Source organism: Nanorana parkeri, unplaced genomic scaffold (assembly GCF_000935625.1).
Source record: "Nanorana parkeri isolate BGI_ZX_2015 unplaced genomic scaffold, ASM93562v1 scaffold543, whole genome shotgun sequence".
NCBI classification, from domain to species: Eukaryota; Metazoa; Chordata; class Amphibia; order Anura; family Dicroglossidae; genus Nanorana; species Nanorana parkeri.
In genome coordinates, this window is record NW_017306811.1 from 387,166 (window position 1) to 409,597 (window position 22,432).

The 22,432-nt window shown below is 38.6% G+C and overlaps 1 protein-coding gene across 8 annotated transcripts in view; it reads left to right on the top strand.

Moving 5' to 3' along the window:
* The window catches only part of SLIT2 (slit guidance ligand 2), a 292,973-nt gene that overhangs the window by 179,077 nt on the left and 91,464 nt on the right, over positions 1 to 22,432 (top strand). For all 8 annotated transcript variants that reach the window (XM_018561765.1, XM_018561764.1, XM_018561758.1 and 5 more), the window contains exon 6: positions 18,560 to 18,631. In XM_018561765.1, the coding sequence (XP_018417267.1) occupies positions 18,560 to 18,631 (72 nt within the window). The remainder of the gene's footprint in view (positions 1 to 18,559; positions 18,632 to 22,432) is intronic.

Below are 22,432 nucleotides of genomic sequence, written 5' to 3' on the forward strand. Positions count from 1 at the left end.
ACTGTTGGTTTTTTGTTGGTTTTTTGTGATTGTCACATCTTTTAAATTTAACAGGCACTGTTACTATTACTTTCACATTTCAAAAGGTGCTCAATACCAGTAGAAGACTTGAAAAAAGTTCTTAGCAATCAAGGAGATTGGCATTTTTATGAAAGGCCAGTTTACAAAACCTTTACCGTTTTGTTAAGGTTATAGTAAATCTTAACCTGAAGTTCGTGTAAATTAAGATTTTTCTTTTAACCCGATCCTGCTAACTAATGTCAGTGCAGCACAGGCAGAGAATACAGGATGTTATCAACTCACAAGATATCTGGTAGCATCAACTGAGCTTTTTTTTTTTTTTTGTAACTTATCAAACAGATATAGCACAACTAGGGATGCACTGAAATTTCGTCTGGCAATGGTACTATGGGCAAAAATCCCAATAGTACCAAAAAGGCCGCAAATGTGGCAGAAAATAAGGTGCATCCCTAGCTTCTCTCCTCCCCGCTGGGTGCCGGTCTGTGTCCCCTCCGATCCCCAATGTCCTCCCGTGCCTGTGTCGGCAGAGGCAATAGGTATCAGAGGGGACACAGACTGGCGCCCAGTGGGTAGGAGAGAAACTTTCAGAAGGCCAAGCGGGGCAGTGCAGCTGTCACAGGAGGCTGAGTTCTCCTCCCGCACCACCCCACTCAGCCTCCTGTGACAGGTGAGTCAGAATGAAGAGCAGAGTACAAACTCTCAGCGATCAGTACTGACTGCTGAGTGTTTGTAAAACAAATGAGGACATAGTATGCTTACTGTATCCCCAGTTATGAATTGACAGGAAGTGCTCTACATCACTTCCTGTTCATTCATGATTGTGGACATAGTAAAAAGGAATGGACAGGAGCACTCAGTATAGAGGCTTCCTGTTCATTCATAACAGAGGCTGCAGAAGAAGAGATTTAGGACTCTGTGTGCTCAATCTCTTTTTATATTTGAAAAGGGAAATATCAGGGGTCTGTTTAGACCCCTGATATTTCCACAGAGCATCTGACAATAAAGTAAAAGAAAAAAAATATTTTTAAATAATTTAAAAAGGTTGGGGAAAAAAAGTAATTTTCCGGTTCGGCCTGACAAATTTTAATTTTTTTCGGTCTCAGTCTGAAAATTTCATTTTGGTGCATCCTTAAATGCAACAATTTTAATAGTATATTACCAAACCAAAAGAGACCAAATAAAACAAGTTGTGAGGTAAGTATGCATCTGTGAAGGGGAGGGTGGGTTCCATAAGGTCTAGAGGAAGGGCAAAAAGGATATGTGCACTTTGTTTTAAAGTGCACTTGTTCTTTAAGGTTTGTAGGACTTGCCACTCATTGCATTCAGCACTGTCTTTAGTGCTTGTTCCACCATGCTTTTCCTGTTGAGGTCTTTTTGTAAGCACTGCAGGACAAAGCCTCTTGACTACACTCTTTTTATGAAATAATGACCTAGCACTAGGAAATGTGGTCATTTGGTGACACTCTGAGGCTTCATCAAAACGGGAACATCAAAAGGGGGATCAGTAGCCTCCTATAGCACCCTGAATTGAATCAATGCTGCTCTTGCTTTAGAACAGTCACTCTTATCACATAGACATCAATCAGAATCTTCCATACTGTAAAGGAGGGCTAAAATTGCTATCTGTGGTTACACATCCAGGACATTCATTTCACTCTATAAAACATTCTTCAATTGGAACTCCAAGCAAACATATATGTAAGAACAAAAAAAAAAAAGATTGTTTTGCGCTGTGAACCAAAGTTTCACACAAAATAGTATCCATATCCAAATCTGTCTCCTTACATCTCAAAATTGTGTGAGAAATATAAATCCCAATCTCGCTATTAAAAACTCCTGTTTATAATAATAATATAATCATTTATAAATTTTCAATAATATTATCATATTATTTTAGTGTTGTTGCTATCACGCATCTCACGCAGGGTCTATTTATATTTGATATGTAAGAACTGCTGTCAAAGGATTCCTAATTCTGTTAAACTGTACTTGTGATTTACACACAACCTTGTGTTGGCTCCAACCTGTTGTCATTTCTATTAACCTCCCTGGCGGTATGATTATGTCAGGAATTTTGTGCCAAAAGCGGTACATTGTTTTTCATGGAAATTTGTTGTTTTATATTGTAGGCCTGTAATTCTTAGTAAATCTTAGGAATAACTCATCCTTAATTTGTCCAAACAAGAGTTCAGTAGACATCCCAGGTATGATAAAGTTTAGCCAGACTCGGGATTACCGCCATGGAGGTTAAAACTGACACATGAAGGGTTATTCACAAAAGGGTGAAGAGTTTGGAGAAGGCCAGAGAAGTGAACAGTCTAGGACAACATAGCTGATTAGGAAAAAATCTCCAATTCAGCTCACTTTCCAGTTCAGCTATGTTGTCCTAGATCGTTCACATCTCCTGCCTTCTCCAAACTCTTCACCCTTTTGTGAATAACCCTGATGAAGTCCATCCACCTACTTCCTCCATCCACTTTCTACTTCCTCAGTGCTAAGTGGGAGTGTCTTCCTGCTGCAGTCACATGATTGGTGTTATAATAAGAGAAACGCAGGGAACAGCAATGAGCCAGTCACATGAGCAGGAAGTTGCATTTCTGGGGAGTTCTATGCTCTAATCATTTACAACTACAATTAGTGGAAGTTTTGAATGCTGTGGCAATTTTAGAAAATAATTGCTGGCTGCAGAATGAACTAATTACTATAGGTCCATTTTATTACCATTGATCTAAACAAAGGCTTGTGTAGCAATCCCCATAAGATGTTAACTGAAAGTGGAGCTACCCTTTAACTAAACTCTGGTTTGGTGCCTGCTTTTAACAGTTAAGCTCGCCTTTAAAGCTTGCCTAGAGTGTCACATTTACTTTAAACCTAAAAAATATAAAATCAGTATAAAAACATGACAGCCTAAAAAAATCCCATTTAATTGATTCACGTGGCTGTAACATTTTATCACAATGCGGTTTATTTCTTGGCGGCCTCACAGTGATCACAGAGCACCTTATCCCTCCACTTCCATGCCATGAAACAAGCCAGTGACACAAAATAGACCACATAGATTAAATAGTGATTTATCTTGGCAGTATAGGAGCTAGAGCATGTTTCTATTTCTCCAAACCAAAGGCTTTCTCTGCCAAAAATTCTTCCGAGGGATAAGATCATGTGAGTGCATTTTCTTGCTGTTTCTCTTTTGACACTTGTCCTTAGGTGAGTTTCTCACTGCACCCTACCCCATCGGAGAAGTTCTGCATCCACGGGCTCCTGGGGACTCTGTACAAAGAGTTAACTGGCACCAGTAAAATTCCAGAGGAGCATCTAGGAAATAGCACAACACTGTTTTGATTATTAATCATCATCATTATTATATAGAAGATTACAGCCAACACATCTACAATTGCTGGAAGAGTCAACAAGAGGAATTTTAATGAACCCAGTCAGACATAAAATATGAGACATCTTGTTGATGGTGGATTATTACCCTAACACATAACAGGTTCTCACAAAGTATATGGTACCCCAAAAATGAAATGTTCCCTAATAGCAGTTTAGTTTCGTTCATATTGGAGACTTGCTTTGTAATCCAGGCTCCCTTATTCTGTGTCTATGCAGAAGCAGCCTTGTCAGTCTAGGAAACGTTGCAATGCTTCACTGGCTCCAATGCCATCGCGTTTAGCGATGTTCAGATACCAAGTACGGTACATGTAGTACAGATGCTTTTCCAGCTTCAAGCCTAGACTAGAGAAAAATTCAAAAGTTAGAAGGCAGCTGTCATTTTTAAGGAGCACACGGACCTCATGGGATTTGTGCTTCCCTGTTTTAATGTATGATTTTTTAAAAATAAATATATATTAGGGATGCTCCGATATAATTTTTTCCAGACCAAGTACAAGTACTGATACTTGTCCAAGTACTCACAGATTATTACACACAGATTACAATTATTGATACATTTTTGTTTGTCATGTGACGGTTTTTCAAAAACATCAGAAACTAATGATTTCAGGACAGTGGTGGAGCGCCAGGCCCCAGTCACAGCTGCAACTGCTGCAACCCTGGTAGTTCTCGTGAAAATGCCAAGTATCGCCGCTGGCATCTGAACTGGTATCTGAACATCCCTTTTGTGCATTTATTATTTTGTTCCAAAAAGTGGACTTTACCTTTAAGCAGCTTTAATGACATTTTCTCTCCATATTCACGTCACACACAAAGGTGCACACACAGACCCATAAGCTGTAGGATTCAGTAGGTCAAATTCTTATTCAAAAAAGTCATGCTTAACTAATACCTGTTAAATAAACATATGCTTTTTTGTAAATAAGGGTTTTCTAATACTATAACTGCTGCCCCAAACTACCTACACTATCATAGGTATGTGCACAGGGTGTGCCTGTGCACACCCTAACCACCCCGAGCACAACACTGAAACTGCGGGCACCTTGTGTTTAGTTACCGAGCTGGTGGAGAGATCACAAATATCTCTCTGTGACTGGCTCAGCAACACAGAGCACAGCAGCACTTGCAACTTACATTCCTCACATACCAGCCACAGTCCTGTGCCTGAGAAGCTGTGTGGGAGCATGGTTGCAACTTCTCAGACTTCCCATCTAATCAGGAAGTTGGGTGGATGGTCACATGACCACCTGCCAGGCTCCATGCTTCATTACTGCACCCCTGCTGGAAGAGGTAAGAGACAGTTGAAGAGATGGGAATCCGGGATGCCTCTGGTCTGTGAAAAACATTTCCAATGTATATCATATCCAAGCTTTATCCAGCTTTGTTTGCCCCTCTCTTCAAAATCTTTCATTATTTATATGTTCTAATTATATCCTTTTACACTTACATTGATATCACCCCTCCACTAAATACCTCGATAAGTGTACGTAGATATTTGAATGTGCAAGATATAGCATGCCATACATTCTCGGAGAGAGAAATTAGCTATAATTTCATGCTGAAGTTGCTAGAGGGTCAGACCATTATAAATAGGGAAGCAGGTTGTTTACCACGACAGTAGAAGTGATTTTTTTCTGAAGATACGGGTAAACAACGCGATTTAACAGCCTTTGAACATGGGATGAGTGTTGGCGCATCCGAGCCATGGAGCGAGTATCAACAAAACAGCAAAATTTGTTAAATGTTCAAGAGCAGCTGTTGTTAAAGTGTTTAAAGACTGGACTGTCAGCCGAAAATCTGGGTCTGAACGTGCGACTTGTGGCCGTCAGTGACTAGTCAATGTTAGTGCAGAACCGGGAGTGGCAAGACTGGTACAAGACAACAGAAGGGGAACAGTGCAGTGTCAGATTCCTCGCATCACCTTTCAACATCTCGTGGAGTCACGAGGCGGTCCAATGAAGTACTGATGGGGTGGTCATAATAATCTGGACACTCAGTGTCTATGTTTATTCACACATGTGTTTGTACTTTTGTGTGCTCACCCTAAAGCAATAGGCTGCGCACACAGATGTACACTTAGCCATCAGTCCATTCATCCACCAGCAGTGCAGTAAGATGTCTGGTACTTCCAGGTATTGAGAGAATTTCACTCACTTCCCTTCCTCCTATGATGCAGTATTGGGTGGTCTCTGGGCCCGAGCAGCAGCACATAGTGGTAGGGAAAGAAGCTGGAGAAAACTGCTGACCTTACTTGGAGAACTTGGAAAACTCGGCAAAACTTTGCCACATTCAATAATTATATTCCATATTTATCTAATTAGAAAATATATGAATTAGAAAAAAAAACTAAAACACGCCACGTTTCCTTTAAATTTATTTTGGAAATTGTAATATCGACTTCACACTAAAATTGCCTGAACTTAATTTAGTAGGTTGAGATCTGACTGGGTACCATGGTGGAAGCTACAAGCAGACATAAAGGTGTACACACAAATAAATTGCAGTTCCTTCTACATTATTTGAAAAAAACAACGACATTTTATTTCCTGCTGGAGCATTAAAACCAGGACCATGGTGTCCAAATAGGGCAACTAAAAGGTAGGCACCATGCTTGGCTAATTTGCATCTTAATCAGCTATCAAGGAATTAAAAATCCCAGCATTCACTGTGACAGTAGGCATGCTGGATCTTGCCATTCCTCTGTAGTCTATTAGTCAGATTGGCCTTCATAGGGAGTATGGCCAGGACGTATCTATGAAGACATCTGAGGAGATCTAGCCATTTATCTTCACTGACATTCTTGAACAAAGTCACTGCATGTACAAGAGACATTCTGGCACATGTAAAAGCACAGTGAGGAAAGTGGATAATAGTGATATATTGATTCCAGTGTAATCCTTATCCATTGCCTGACTCCTGCCTGACATAACGCTCAGTCATCTTTACTTACGGCATGGCTGCCTTATTGTCGGATTTATAATGAAAACGTAAATAGCTTCTGATATTGACAATGATGATTTCTTACCAGGGTTATTTTTATACAGGCAATTTCATTTACTTTGGAGTGTTCTTTTTCTCGTTCGCCTTTCCAGCACCTTTGCTGTAGCATTTAAAATAGATACAAAAATGTTACAGACTCATATTTCAGTGGTGTTTAGCTGTGCAGCTGTTGACTTGTAGTTCTGAGGGAATGAAGAAGATACAAGTTAATGGGTTATGACAAGGCAAGTGATTCACATAATTGATATATTGACCTGGGATTTCTGGTATTCTGTTTAGTCACAGCAGTTTATGCATCTTGTGGTTTTCAGCTTGCAGAGAGATCATTCCTAGCATACCTGACTAGCAGGGATCTTCCTGTAGAATAGGTGGAAAAATAGAATTTTGTCTCAGAGGACGGGTGTTTCCCTCAGCCACTATGACAATATAGTATATACCACACTCTTAACCCACAGTACAGATGTCAATTAAAGATGGTGGGGCTTGGTACTGGGCAAGATTACAGGAGGCATCACTTTTAGCACCTCCTGCGGTGACAGCAGACTTAGAAACACTCTATGCCAGCCTTTCTCAACCAGGATGCATTCTGGCTTCTTCAGGAGTGCCTCAACATTTTCACACAGCGTCATACCTTTCTTTGGTGCAGGCGGGCCAGCTGGCACCACCATGGAAATGATAGATGTTAACCCAGGAAAGGTGGGATCCATTCAGAAGACAGAAGTTTGCCATTGTTCGCCCCCTGCCATATTGCTACAGCCACGCTCTGCTGTCATGGTAGGTCTCTTATATGTAGTGGTACTCAAGACTCTGATGTGAAGGGTTCTCCTGATATGAAGGTGGACTCAGATGTGAAAAGGGAACCCCATTTTGTGTGTCTTTGCGTGGGTGCCCCCTTAAAATTCATACCAGATCCATATCTGGGATAAGGGATTGGTATGGATTGAGGAGGGTCCACACATTTGAACATCTTGAAGCAAACCTTTAGTAAAGCTTAATTTACCGGTAAATCTGTCATCAGACAAATGTCTGAGCTACCATTGCTGAGCGCACCATCTCAAAATGTCAGTTGCTTGGCTGTCATGCTGAAGCTTTTTTTCTCTACAAACTGACCAGGAGCAATCAGATTTATTTGAGTCTATGATTCAGATAAATTGAAGCAGACACAGTCATTGCACATCTAGTTTTGATTATTGGGAACTACATTTTAATCTCCCATATTATTAGTTTTATCTTCTACAGGATTGTCATGGCTCTCATTCTGAACATGTATAGATCTGTGGAGATTTTATTACATTTATTTCCAGAGAATTTTTGTATGAATCATTCTGAATTGAGAAAGCTGGTCGGATGAGTCCAGTGAAACCTCTCACAGAAAAATACAGCAAGTCCAGTTGCCTTGAGTTATTTTTTACAGATATACCGAGACCTGGGGGAATGAGAACCTTCACAGACAAATATCTTTATAGGTGCTGCACTGCTACTGTCACAGTGTCAAAACACATACCGAACTGAAGAAGGCCCTCTTATCTGCAGTAACTATTTGCAAAAGAACGCAAAGACTGATTTTGTTTAAAGTTGGTGCTTAGGTACACCCTTTTCCCTGTGACCTACAATGCAATACAGGTACCTATAGGACCAATTGAGAAGCACTTGTGTTGCATTGCGGGATGAGGTGGCTGAGCACTGACTTTGAACAAAGTCATTATTTGCATACCAATCCCATTTTGGAGGCTCCAGGATGCACAGAGGAAATATTTTCAAGAGAGGAACACATGCAGTATACAAAAACCTGTTGTTGCCTGCTTTCATCTAGTTTTGTTAAATCATACAGCATAGTGTGATGGTTGGTTTACTTTAAATATTTTAGCTTTGTAGACTCCAACTATAGGTTCATATCGGAGTATTCTCCCCTCTGCTTACTATGCCAAGGCTGCTTTTTAGACCCAGTGCGGCACTACACCTTTGTGTCCAGTAACTGCCTCCTTGGGAAAAGGAAGTGCTGCATATATGAATACAGATGTCCTGAACTCACTCCAATCCCCTCACTACCCTTTCTCTTCAGCAGTAACCATCAAATCCTATCCAAACGAAATTATGTGTTGCTGTGACCTTTAGCAAAGCCTGTGGCAGCTGCCATACTTCCCCTAATAGAATTTCTTTCACATTTTCCCCAAACATAAAATGTCTGCAGCTGAAGTGGCTTTTTTTTCAGGTTAATTGAACCAGTAAATTCTTAATGGCTCTCTTTCGTTTAGTTAATGTAATGCACTTTAGGGCAATCAGAGGAGAGTGAGAACATAAAGTGCTTAAGTAATCAAGCTAAAGCATCATTACAAATCACATAGGCTAGTAGTACACACAACTAAATATTTATTAAAAAATATCAGTCTTGTTGCTTGGCGAATGACAAGTTATGAAGTTGAGTTATTAAGCCTATTATTACCCTTTTAACTGGAGCATGGTCAACAATTTTGACCATGCTCCAATTTGACCACCAATTAAAAAATTAATAAATAGAATAAAATGTGCTTGTGGAATTATAACAACATGCTGGTAGACTGAGGTTAGGTAAGGTAAGCTATGCGTAAGTGCATGTAAGTGTTCTTTTGCGCATGCACAACCTCTATTCATTCCTATGGTGTGGCTGTATTACTGCTGATGGTCTCTTAATCGAACTGAATGAAAATAAATTTTTCTGCGCTGGCTTTAAGACTTTTCAGTGGCAGGTGAACTTCTCCCACTGGGCCACACAGTGAAGATTAGGGAAGAGAGTTGACAGGTGAGTTTAAGATATGGGGGGGGGGGGCATATGCTGGGTAAGGGAAAGAGAAGTAAATTGATAGATAATTGTACAAATAGTATAGTTATGCTTTAAGGTTTAAGTCTATTTTCATAGGGCAATGGTAAGCCTCACCACTATACCTCCAAGTGCTGCCCCATAATTTTACTTTGTTATGGATTTCAGTGTTTTCATTCACATCAACTACTTTTTCTTTAGCTTGCCATGCGTATGCACACCCCCTTGGACCCTAATGGGTTGCATAGTGATTGAGACTGAAGATCCTCGGTATATGGCTGTATTTAAGCCATATACCGAGGACTAAAGGACATTTTTATCATGGATGTAAATACTAGCGTGGACCAATGGTTATGCAATGGAAATACATTAACATTTTGGGTGGGGGGTGGCTATTGTAAAATAAGTGATATTAATGTCAAATTGTTTTCAAGCTATTTCAAATGCTGAATAAATCACAATGGATGCTGCTCCTTGATGTTTAAACGTTTTAGTTTTCCGCAGAATCAACTGGTCTCCTGATATCTTGTGTTAGGGTGGTACCTCTCCCTTGCAGGTTCGTATGGAGGCACCTATGTGTATACTATTAAGCTGTGTGTTTCCACAAAAACACAGACTACAGCTGAACAGCTGCTGGAGACTGCTCTGTCCCTTTTGCAATCTTGTATTAGGCAGGAAGTTTAGGGAAGCAAAGCTGAGAAATTTGGAGCTGTTTGGAAACCTGATGACTGTAAGTGCTTAGGCAAAAATATAAAGCAATAGGTTGCTGGGCAATGTACATTTTTTGATATTAATTCATTATTGAAAAAATAGTTTGAGAGTTTAAAACTAATTGAACTCTTACAAAGGTTGCATTGCCAGGCAGTGTAACTTAGAAGGGTTAAGAGAAGCCCAGGAGTTGGCTATACTCCCAGATAGCAAGCAATTGAGCTGCAAGTTTCAAAATGACTTGCTAAACTATTTCAGACTTGCCAAGCTTCACAATTTTGTTGCACAATTACAGCAAGTCTGCATTGCAAGTCTCCAGACCAGCGAGCTTTGCAAAAGTGCTGTACACTTGCAGAACATGTACTGCAAGTGTTCTGCAAGTATACAACTTTCCAGGAATGTGTGCAGCAAGTTAACAAGAATTACAATTTAACCCTGCTGCAAGTTTGTGGCAAGTTATCCTTGCTATCTGGACTGTAGAGTGGGACATGTTGAAGGGCCTGCTCCTTTGTATATGCATATTGTAGATTGGTTATATATTGGCAGAACTTGGTGTCAGTTATCACTCTAGGGATTTTATAAGATTTTATGTTTTTGGAAGTTGTAGCTGTGGAGTCTAACTCTCTTACAACTTAACCCATAGAGCTTTTATGGTAACTACAAAGTGCATGGAGGCACACACGACTAACGTAAGCTTATTACATGACACTTACAGATATAACAAAACCTTCATTATGGGTGTCTATCTCGGTTATCCGTTTCCTTCAAAACATGAAGTTAACAATTCCTTTTATGACATTAGAATTCTACAATATTATATTTTAAAATTGTATTACATTGTATTTATATAAATTTGGAGAGCAACACATTATGCAACTATGGGTGCCTGTTCTGACTTCACATTTACCCAATTACTACTGTAAACTCCAGCGAATTGTGTTATAGTGGAATAGTGTTACAATCAGATCAAGAAGATTTCCCCTCTCCTGACAATCTCCTTCAGTCACTGATGGGATTAAATTAGGTGGCACCAAAGAGCTGTATAGGTATGTAGCAGGGCGGACGTGGCTTTAGTAGAGGAGGTATGGCATAGTTTAGAAAATATATTGGTGTAATAGAGATATGTGGAAGGAACTCCTAAAATGGACAATAGACCTGACTGTCAGCCTTCATACATGGTATCAAACTGGGTAATGAATAATTCAAATGTGTCCAAGTATTGCAGTAACACATGAAAGTGAACCTTCCATTAGAGAAATTCAGGACCTGCTATTGCCTACCTGCTTCTCCAAACATTAGTTGACTGGTTGTTCACATATCTTTAATACACTCTGACCTAAAACAACTATGTAGATAAGGAAAGTCATAGAAAAGTAAAAAGTCCTTATTTGTATGCTCGCCAGTTTATCAAAGTGTAGAAGGGAGGCAGATGGCATAACAACCAGGAAATTTGCATTTTCAGGAGATCTGCAGTGGCAGAATTTCTTCTCTCGTGACAGGTTTCCTTTAACATATTCTCATGTAAGGTTCGCGGTATGATCTCAGAATGAGATTGTACTCTGATGACATCATGGTGGTGCACCTGCAATGCAGTCATAGTTATTTTCATCTGCAGCCTCATTTCAGGTTTGGTGTTCTGGGGAGAAACCTGTACAACTTTGTGACACTAAAAGTGATTTAACACTCTCCATACATTAAAATATAGTGCAGAGGACTGTGGTTGCATTGTAAGGATGGTAGGTGGGGATCCTTCAGCCTTGCAGACCCCCTGCACCCACAGTTCGGCAGCATAGTCCTTAGTCATTCTTTTACATATTCATTTACACACATAGAATCTGGTGTATATGTCCGTTATTTAAATATCTTGTGAATCTGAGTTTATTACTCTTCATTATCTTAAACCACTGCGGGGCTAATCTTTGGCTCTTTAACATATATCCCTCACTTCTGTTATCCTGACTCATTATTAGTACAAAGATAGCACACATTTGAAAATGAGTAGAAAGAAGCTATCTCATATCAGAAATGTTAAACGCTACAAAGCACCTCGCCGTTTAATGCCATCTTGTAAAATTGTGGGAGATGATTGTCCTCAATGATTTCTCCTCTCCAGAATGATTTAGAAGACGCTGTGTCAGCAGTGATTTATCTATTGACAGCTAAGGATAAAAAGATACGGGCACCCATACAGCTCACCCTTTTTCAGATTAACCTACAGACTGCATTAGGCAAATTTGATGGCATAAAAAGATTTTGCCAATTTGTCTAGAAGCAATTCCTCTCTGGGACTGCACTAAGAGCAGCCTTTCATGCCACTGAGCATTTTAAATGACTTTGATAGATAGTCCAGGAGGTTAAAGTATTGTACTGTACATCTATATTATCACTTTAATAAAAAGCCAATTTACTTAATTGCTGGGCGAAATTAATCTGCGGAATTGGAAAGCTTCTCCGGCAGGATGCGAGGCTTCCGTACCTCATTCAGAGTTATGCTAAGGGAATGCCATAGTGGAGACGCTTGATATTGTAATTTCCTATTACATTCAATCAGCATTTACTGTTGTGCTATAATCTAAAATCCCGGAATGCTGCCTCACTAATCTTAAAGCTATTTATAAAAAGCTGAATATATGTTTTTGTGTGTGTGGTTCCAAAATGTACATACTGGCTACAATGCAATTGAATGGGACCCGTGTGACCCTACCTAACGTATCCTTATATACCTGGTATCATTCAAGGAGGGGAGGGGGAGAATCACACAAGTGTTTTATGAAGTCTCCTATGTTATGGACGGTATTAGCATGTTGCTTAAAGTATATTTAAAGCCAAAAAAAAAATTATTATAGATCGAGTAGGGAAAACTTACAACCCCTGTCAGGTCTTTTTTTTTTGTTTTGTTGCTATCTGTGTCTTACTGGGTGATATTTCCATTCACTTCCTGTCCTCAAGTAACAACAGGAAACCAGAACAAATCTCTCAAAAATAAGGGAAACACTGAACAAGTGTGTTCTTAAAAATTATCAGCACATCTACGATTAAAACCTTTAATGGGCTGATTGATTTCAAGAAAACTTATTTTGGTTTAATATGCAAGAAGCACATGGGTTGTGCACTCCTGGGAAAGATATCAGAGGGAGCTATTCCACGTGAGCTGACAATGTTAACTGACCGCAAGTGTCCCTATTGGAAGATTTCCCCACTATTCCTATTCTAGTGACAACTCAAAATGTTGGATTTTCCTTCAAGTCCCATGGGATTGATCACTTGGATATATATTTGTTCATTGTATTTATATAGCGCTGACAATTTATACAGTGCTTTACATAGTTGCAGATTCACATCAGTCCCTTCCATCAAGGAGCTTACAATCTAAGGTCCTTATTGCACACGTATACATACAAAAGCCAATTTAGACAGGAGCCATTGACCATACGGCATGTCTTTGGAGTGTGAGAGGAAATTGGAGTACCCGGAGGAAACTCTTGCAGGCACAGGGAGAACATGCAAACTCCTTGCAGATGGGGTTAACTTACTAAAGGCAAATGCACTTTGCAAGGGAATTTTCATTATGCAAAGGGAATTCTTCCTTAGCTCAGTAAGTGTGGAGAAAAGTCACTTTGAAAAGAATACCCAATCACGTTAAAGGAAAAAAAAAAACAACAGTATTTTTGCTTGGATGTGATTGGATGATGGGATTCAACAAAGCTTTACCTCATTCACTAAGCTAAGTAAACGGTCTTTTTTTGCCTTTAGTAAATAAACAGAGTGGGTAAAATAGAGCGGGTGAATCTCACTACTGGGGACATAGAGCCCAATAAAAACCTAGGAGGAGTTCTAATCAGTGCCTATGCCATCAAAACCCAAATGAAAAAATATATGAGATACAAAGATATACATTAATGTGTTTTCAATTATATATTACATTAGAAGTCCAAAATCAGGACATTGTTGGGCTCCCCCATTGTTCAGCAACCGATGCGACCATTGAGGTCCATTTCCAAACATTTTGATGTGCTTTGGTGCATTTCCACAAATGCTGCCGCAGTCAAACTGCAGTCTGCTCTGACTTTTAAAAGTTCTGCATCTTACTTCTAGAGTATAACTCATTTCTGTTACTCATTTGATGTATTCCTAGGACTTCCAGTTAATAATTGATCATTTTGCCTTTCACTGCGTCTTCCAGCACAGTGTTTCAGATTTCCCTTTGTCTGCAATTTACTCCCTAAGCTTTAACCTTCTAGTGTAATATAAAAAAATGATAATAAAAAAATGTTTAGCTCTTTCCAATAGTGTTCTTTGTAATTATAAAGGATTTGTGAGGAAACCACCACATGAACGTTTTATTAATTCAGTATCAAATGCCAAACCTATAGGAAAACTGAACTGCTTCAATAAACAGAGCACCTGGTGTGGACGGGGTGGTCTCTGTCTGTTAGTTTTCTCCCAGGATGTCCTGGAGCCGTGCGTCTCAAAGGAGATCACATAGAGAGCAGCTATGAAACTGCGTAGGGTTGTCTTTGCGGCCAGTGTCATTGGCTTTGCGGGGAAGCCTGGGACATGTATAAAGCCGCAATCTAAATTTGTCTTCTACATTTTTATTCTTTTTTTTTTTTGTAGATTTATTTTCTCAGTTTTGTAATCATAAACATAGGGATATTGAAAAATATATGGTGCAGCTGTGCTCGTACAGTGGTTTTGTACATAAAATGAATAAAAACAGAAATGTATTTGTAGAATCTCAAGCCACTATTTTATATGTGACCTATAAAGTGCCTGTGTGATTAAAGAGCCATTCCAGGTGAAAGCAATCATTGAGATGCTAATGCTATCAGGTAAACACTGCAGATGTGCTAAAGTCAGGCAGCTGCAGCTAGATTTTCACAGATCATCTAACAGGGTTAGTAGGAGAAGATCAGTAATACTTTCTGTGATTTGTAACTTCCTCTGTATCACCAATCCCATTCAGCACAGATCTTTATCTGATTGGTGAGCATTATCATGCAGGTCATTTTTTTTTTTTGATCTGAGTTTCTGTATGCGAGAGGTAGTGGTGGGAGTTCCAGTATCTCCAGCAGGGGCATTCAGTAGTGCAGTATTTCAATGTCTTGATGAAAACTAAAGTAATGAGCAGCTGGGCAGATATGCATCTGAACGCTTACTTTTTAATTGTGACCGGGGTGTACATTAAGAACCTGTGATAACAAGCTTTTGGCTTGTGTTTTGGCATCAGTTTCAGATACTTCTGAGATAATTCGGTATTCATTAACATGTGCATTTGACCTGCCCTTTACCTACTTCTGAACCTACATTTGTCCTGCTTCAAGTGGGTTTTGCATTCTTATAGACTTGTATGAGAATGCAAAGCCCGGATGACATAAGCAAAAGCCCAACAGGTACTTGGGGATCTGTCAGGGCTGAGGTATAGGCATTTCTTGCACCTGAACTACTTTTCTTCCCATAACAAGCCAAAATGAATGTAAAAGCAACTGTGAAGCAGCTCAAAGCAACTGAGAAGCAACTCCTTCAACAATTCAAAGACAAATTAGCCAGCCAATTAGCAACCAACCAAATTCAGATTTTTCTAGAAAGTATTTGATTAGTTGAGGTCAGAAGCATACTTTTGTTTTGTTCCCGCACTCTTAAGAGAACAGTGAGGACCATTATATTTCTCGCCCTTAGTGTACTACAGTCCTTGCCCAGCAAACCAGGCCCAGGAGGTTTTAAGAAGTTCATTTGTTACATGTCACAGAATGAAACTCGAGTTAACATTATTTAAAGAGGTTTTTATCTTTCAGACACAATGTGGGAAAAAACTTTTTTCATGCCAATGTGCCCCTGGCAGGTGGGATCTGTTGATTAGCTGTTAAACAACGAAGCCAACCAGCTGCTTAGTTCTGTTCTTTACTTTTAGATATAGGTAGAATAACAATTATGTTTTCCCAAGATAAGGCAACATCGAAATGAAGAAAGCTGGGCAGGCATTTGGGTTGTGGTAGGCACTGCTGTTAAAGCAGCAAGTTTTCCCAGCAGGGAACCCCCTTAACAATAAGCAGTGTGAGGCTGTGCGAAGCAGAGGCAGAGCAGAGCAGTTACAGAATGCCTCAAAACTGCGTCCAATGTATTCTAATGGTATTTGGGGCTCTAGTTTCCCACCAGAAAGCCCATTTTAGGTTAAAAAAAATAATAAAAGAAGTTTTTGTAAAACGGCCCGGAACACGGCAAAACACACTGCACTGCATGTGGAGAAACTCATGCAGATCTGGTCCTTATTTGGTGTGAACAAGCCCTGAAAGTTGGAAACCTCTTTAAAGGGTTATTAAACCCTCAGTGTTTAATAACTTAAAAAAAAATGTAAAAAAAAACCCTTTTGAAACAGGTTTAAACTTACCTGTGTCTTCGCCGCGCACCACTGTCTGAACATCTGAAGAGTATCGGTCAACCGCAAAGTTCGGCCGGGAGACAAGGAGAGACACAGGGTAAGTATATGGAGCAGCGTGCAACCGCACAGACACCGTGGGACATCAGAAAGAGGAGGACAGAGGAGTCAGCGCTGGATCGGAGACCTGCACCAGCGCTGGAGAGATAGCTGAAAAGGACAGTAAGGAAGAAGATGATTGAATAAAGAGGCATCATTTAAGGTAAGTAAATGATGTAAGCACTTTAATGTCACTTTCAAGCTAAACTCAGGTCCAGAAGAGAATAAGAAGTTGAAATAGTCGCTTTTCAACTCTTTTACCTGACAAAGGATTTGTAATTCTGTCCAGCCAGTAATCGGCACACCTGCGCCGCATAGCCAGGAGGGTGACACCACATTCTCTGTTACATTTAAACATTATAACAGTGTCACCTCTCTGCCTGCAACCTGCTCACTTGTCATTAAAGAATTAGTGGCACACATGTTAGGTCGTCTCTGTTGTTTCCGGTCCTGTAAGCATGTTTACAGTGTTAGCCTGACAGCACTGAGCAATTCATAAAAGCCTGATCATCAGACTTTGCCAACCAGGAAGCTAATATTATTATTATACAGGATTTATATGGCGCCGACAGTTTGCGCAGCGCTTTACAATATAGGGAAGACATTACAATCACAATACAAATCAAGACAAGATGGTAAATATTCTTTATATTTTAATATAAAGAAATGTTTAAGGTAATTGTAGCAGCTGTGTGTAAAAACTCATTCGTTTTTTTTTTTTTTTTAACCCATAATAATGATTGTGCATTTTATTTACACGGATTTCAATGGGAAAGATTTCTTCTCTTTAGCTATTGTTTATAAATGAACCCTGGTAATGTTGATATTATTACAATTGTTATTAATGTATTATTATTATTACTATTAGCTACTAGCTGCGTTTGCAAACTCATTTGATTTTTTTTAACCCATTTAAAACTGTAATAATCGTTGTGCATTATATTTACGCAGATTTCAATTTAAAGGATTTCTTCTCTTTTTAGCTAGTGTTTATAAATGAACCCTGGTAATGTTTATGGTATTATAATTGTTATTATTTTAGTAATATTATTATTATTATAAGCTACTAGCTGTGTTTACAAACTCATTCGATTTTTTTTTAACTCGTATAAAACTGTAATAATCGTTGTGCATTATATTTACACGGATTTCAATTTGAAGGATTTCTTCTCCTTAGGTAGTGTTTCAAAATGAACACTGGTAATGTTTATGTTATTATAATTGTTATTATTATTTTTATTATTATTGGTATTATTATTATTACTATTGTTGTTATTATTATTAGTAGTAGTAATAACAATAATAACAACAACAACAGTAACAATTCAGTATCAACAGCAATAATAGAAATAACTAAACATTAGTATTCATGGTATGGTCTTCACTTTAATCATGTGTATATTATATGTGTATATAGATCATGAGTGCCATGTCTAAAGTTGTATGGGCATCTGTAAGCAGCTGCGACATATAAACTGTATATCTTCCTCTACTTCTCAAGGCACTGCACTGCCTTGTTTTCTGCTGTGATGGATTATGAAAAAGATTAAGAGGACCTCATTCTACTCTGGAGATCTCGTTTCATATTGTGTCCTCAAATGTATCCGAGCCACATTGGCTGATATTGGACTAAAAATATGCCGCGACAGCTGGACCGTTTTAATTGTGAACTTAGTCCCCAAGTCACACAAAGGAAACGACACACAAGGCTTACGCCATGCAGCCATATTAAATAAGAATAGCATCTTTTCCTTTCTTGCCAAAGATAGTAAAATTAACATGCAGCTGGCTCCTCTGATAAATGGATTCAGTTAGGTCACTGAGGGGATGCTTGTGACACTAAGTGATTTACAGTGCTTTACCTTAATGAAATTGTTTCAGCGAGATGACGCTGAGAGCTTTTAATGGATGGCTTTACTTGATGTAATGAAATTGCTTTCTTTTGGCATTTAATATAAGGTGCAGTTATTATTTACAAGAGCTTTTTCTGCACAACTGTCTCTGTGCAGAGCAGCAGCAGAGCAAGAGCAGGGCGCAGAAGAAGAGAAAGTGGAGGAGAAAGGCTGCGGAGTAGAGCGGCCTAGCTTTGTAGATCAGACGAGGTTGACTTCACTGTACCGTTGTGCTTGTCTTTTTCTAAGTAGATCCTCCTAATCTGTTCACAGGCAACTGGATTTTAACCAGATCAGCTGCATTGAAGATGGTTCTTTCCGAGCTCTGCGCGACCTGGAAGTGCTGTGAGTACATGTCATCTAGTGTCTTGGCATCAGCAGCTTATGACGAGGGCAGCATGAGAATTTCTGTGTGTGTGTGTGTGAGAGGGAGAGAGCTTATCTGAGCCTAATTACTGTAATGTCGCTGTCACTGCTCTGCAACAAATGTGCCTTTCCTAACAGCTGCACTGGCTGAATGTTTGGAGTAAAACGATGTTGTTATGCTGCTAACTGTATGATGATCTCTCTTTCATCTCTTCTGATTTTAATTCTCTTAAGCTGGCTGCTTTTCAACATATGGTGGTGGTGCGCAGCGTGCAGCAGCCCGTAACAACCAATCAGGTTTCACCTTTCATGTCTACAGAAAGCAGAACAGTGAAAGATGATTACTGGTTGGCTGCTCTGGGTTTCTGTACCCTTTTTATGATGCCTATCAACCATCAGCCTAATTAAACTTCATGATATTTATGTATGTATGTATGTATGTATCTATCCTACAAAGTGCACTAAAATATCTATCTATCTATCTATCTATCTATCTATCTATCTATCTATCTATCTATCTATCTATCTATCTATCTATCATCTATTCTGTCCATTCTATCTATCAATCTCTCTATTATGTGTCTATCTATTGTATCAATCTATCTATTGATCTATCTATGTATTATGTTAATTATAATGTATTTGATTACTTTTCTGTATTGATCTTTCTGTTTACATTAATCTGTCTGTCTGTCTGTCTGTCTGTCTGTCTATCTATCTATCTATCTTTTAATCTATCTATCTCTTATGAGCATGGTCCTCCTGTATTGAAATTGTATTGTTAACTGTATTGTCTTCCTCTGTTTTGTAAAGCGCTGGCAAACTGTTGGCGCTATATAAATCCCATCTATCTATCTATCTATCTATCTATCTATCTATCTATCTATCTATCTATCTATCTATCTATCCATCCATCCATCTATCTATCCAACTGTCTCTACCTCTTTGTCTCTGCTCTCAATCTCCACATTCCTTACTTTGCAAACATTTTCTGAAGTCTTAAAACTGAGTTTCCCATAACCATTAATCATCTACTTGAAAGTTGATCCCTGATTGGCTGTTGTGGGTTACTACACACCCCTTCTCTTTGCACCATGTAATTACATGATGTGACATGTAAACCAGAGGAGATATGCCATGGATGTAAATGGGTAAACCGTGTCCAACCATTTCATGTTTTTACATAGTATAATGATAATTTACATATATAAGTATATATCACCATTAGTATCCATAATGCTGTTTTAGATTTATAGATACTTTGTATAGTTCAATGACACTAATATATTAAGCACAGCAAAATAATTGAATGTATAAACAGGGGCACAACGCCTAATTTAATACAAATACATGATATAGTGATAGCAGAAAGAAAAATTGGCCACAAGTAATATGTGTTCCTGAAAATGTTTAAATATTTTTCCTGATAATATTTTGTAAATCTACATAATTTGGCCTTGTGAAATGCATATTTCAATAGTTATCATGTTACTTGGTCTGGAAGGATACTGAAAGCAATCTACAAGTACCTGTGTGTAACAAGTCAAAAACAACACGGTTTTCTTTATGAACCAAGTGGCATATAATTAGATTAGCCCCCCATTGTCTTAAATCTTGGCCTTTTGGAAATTCAAAGTTTAAATGTCCTTGTCTTGATACCGGCTATGAGACTAAGGGGGTGATTTACTAACCTAAACACACGCACGCACCAGGTGCGTGTGATTTTCACACAGCAAAACGTATTTATCAACCAAAAAGTCTCTAAAAGCATATTTCCACTAATGCCATATATGGAAAAATCATGCACATGATGCATATATAATGCTGCTTCACAGTTTAGACAAAAATGGTTAGCTCATGCATTTACATTCCTGCATTCATCAACGCAACACAACATAGAGCTAATTTACACAACATCACCTTGTAATTCATGCAGGGCTTTGCACAACACACCTGCTGGGTGTGTACACACTACAAAGGTGTTTAGATTCCACCCATAGATAATGCTGGGAGGGAACACACTACAGAGGTGTATACATGTTCGTGGTGTGTTTATAAGGTTAGTAAATCAACCCCTAAAGGTCACACAGCTGATAGTGACCAGCATATTCATGCCAGCTAAATGAATGCTACACCTCAGTTTGTGTAGCTTTGAATTATTTTCCTACAGATATATACTTTTATGAATGATGGTGTCCATAGTATTAAATAATCTAATTGTAAAATTGCCAGGTCATTGCTGTTTAGCTTTAGAGGACAAAGATCCAAGCGCAAATTATTTTTATTAATTGAACAAAAATGACCTTTGGTGGACAATGGAGAACCATCATGAAGGATAAACTAAAAAACGTGGTTTCCAGCCAGTGGACGTTATCACTTATTTGTTTTCTACATTTATATATTATGTAATTGAATAAGTAAATTCATAAAAACATTTGTAAAATACATTAGGGGTTGATTTACTAAATTCATAAAAACATTTGTAAAATACATTAGGAGTTGATTTACAAAAGGCAAATAGGCTGCTCACTTTGTAAGGGAATTTGCACTTTGCAGGGGACGTTTACTCTTATTTAAAGCTCTGCTGCCTTCCATCACCCAATCACGTGCAAGCAAAAAATGTTGTTTTAAGTTTCCTTGGGTATTCTTTGTAAAGTCAAATTTCACCACATTCATCAAGCTTATGGAAACGTCCCCTGCAAAGTGCAAATTCCCTTGCAAAGTGAACAGCCTATTTGCCTTTAGTAAGTCAACCCCGTAGAATCATTCCTATTAGCCCCTGCCGCCAAAGGCACTTTCAGTCTGATGCTCCTATCACAATCTAGAGTAAATTGATTGTGGTATGAACATACAAACCTTCTCCTACAGAGATGGTGTCCATTGTGGGATTGATACCCAGGTACCTAGGAGTTGTAAAGAAATTAAACAAAAGTGCTAACCACGGAGCCACAAAGCTGCCCACTTAAATAACGGTGTGGCATAGTAAAGTATTTTTTATACAATTTTATAAGTGAAGGATAGGATAATACAAACCGGACAGACTGAGTCATATTGTGCTGCTAAATTCCTGATTATTATACAGATGTTTAATTAGTAAACAAAAAATTTACAATTTTGTCTAAACCTTGCAAAAATTTACAAATAATTGTCCTTCTTTCATCATGAACAGTCTGGGCCCCAATGCACGGAATCCTTTCTTAATTTTTCTACACATCACATACGTTGATTGTACATGTTAGCGTGTCACATCAGCATTTATTTTACAACCTGTATGCTCAGCATACGTATGTGAAAAAGTGAGCGCTCCAAGCATGTGAAAGGTTTTGTAAATTTGAGATGGAACACTGCGGTTTCCAGAGCTCACATAAAACAATCTCAAGTTATGACTTATTTCAAGATTTATTTGCAAATATCATAATATAGTATGTTTCATATTGTATCTCGGTTTTGCCGAAGACCTGGATTGTTTTACGTTACACATACAAGCAATCCAAGCGAACCCCAAGAGTAAAATCCTTCAACGACCTTATCAAGCGATGGCTGAAATGACAAAATATGAGAAAAGTAAATTTAAACAATAGTATAAAGTGCTGCTTCTAAAAATGCATATTAAATTCATTTAGTGTAGAAAAACAAAAGTGGTCCTATAACTGTAAAATGTTTGGCTAGATCTTTAACAGATGGATTTTTAAGGGCTGTAATTTAAGGAAGGATTTACAGCACTGGATCTTTTTTTGTGTTTAATGTTTTCTGCAAACCAAATAAGATATATATATATAT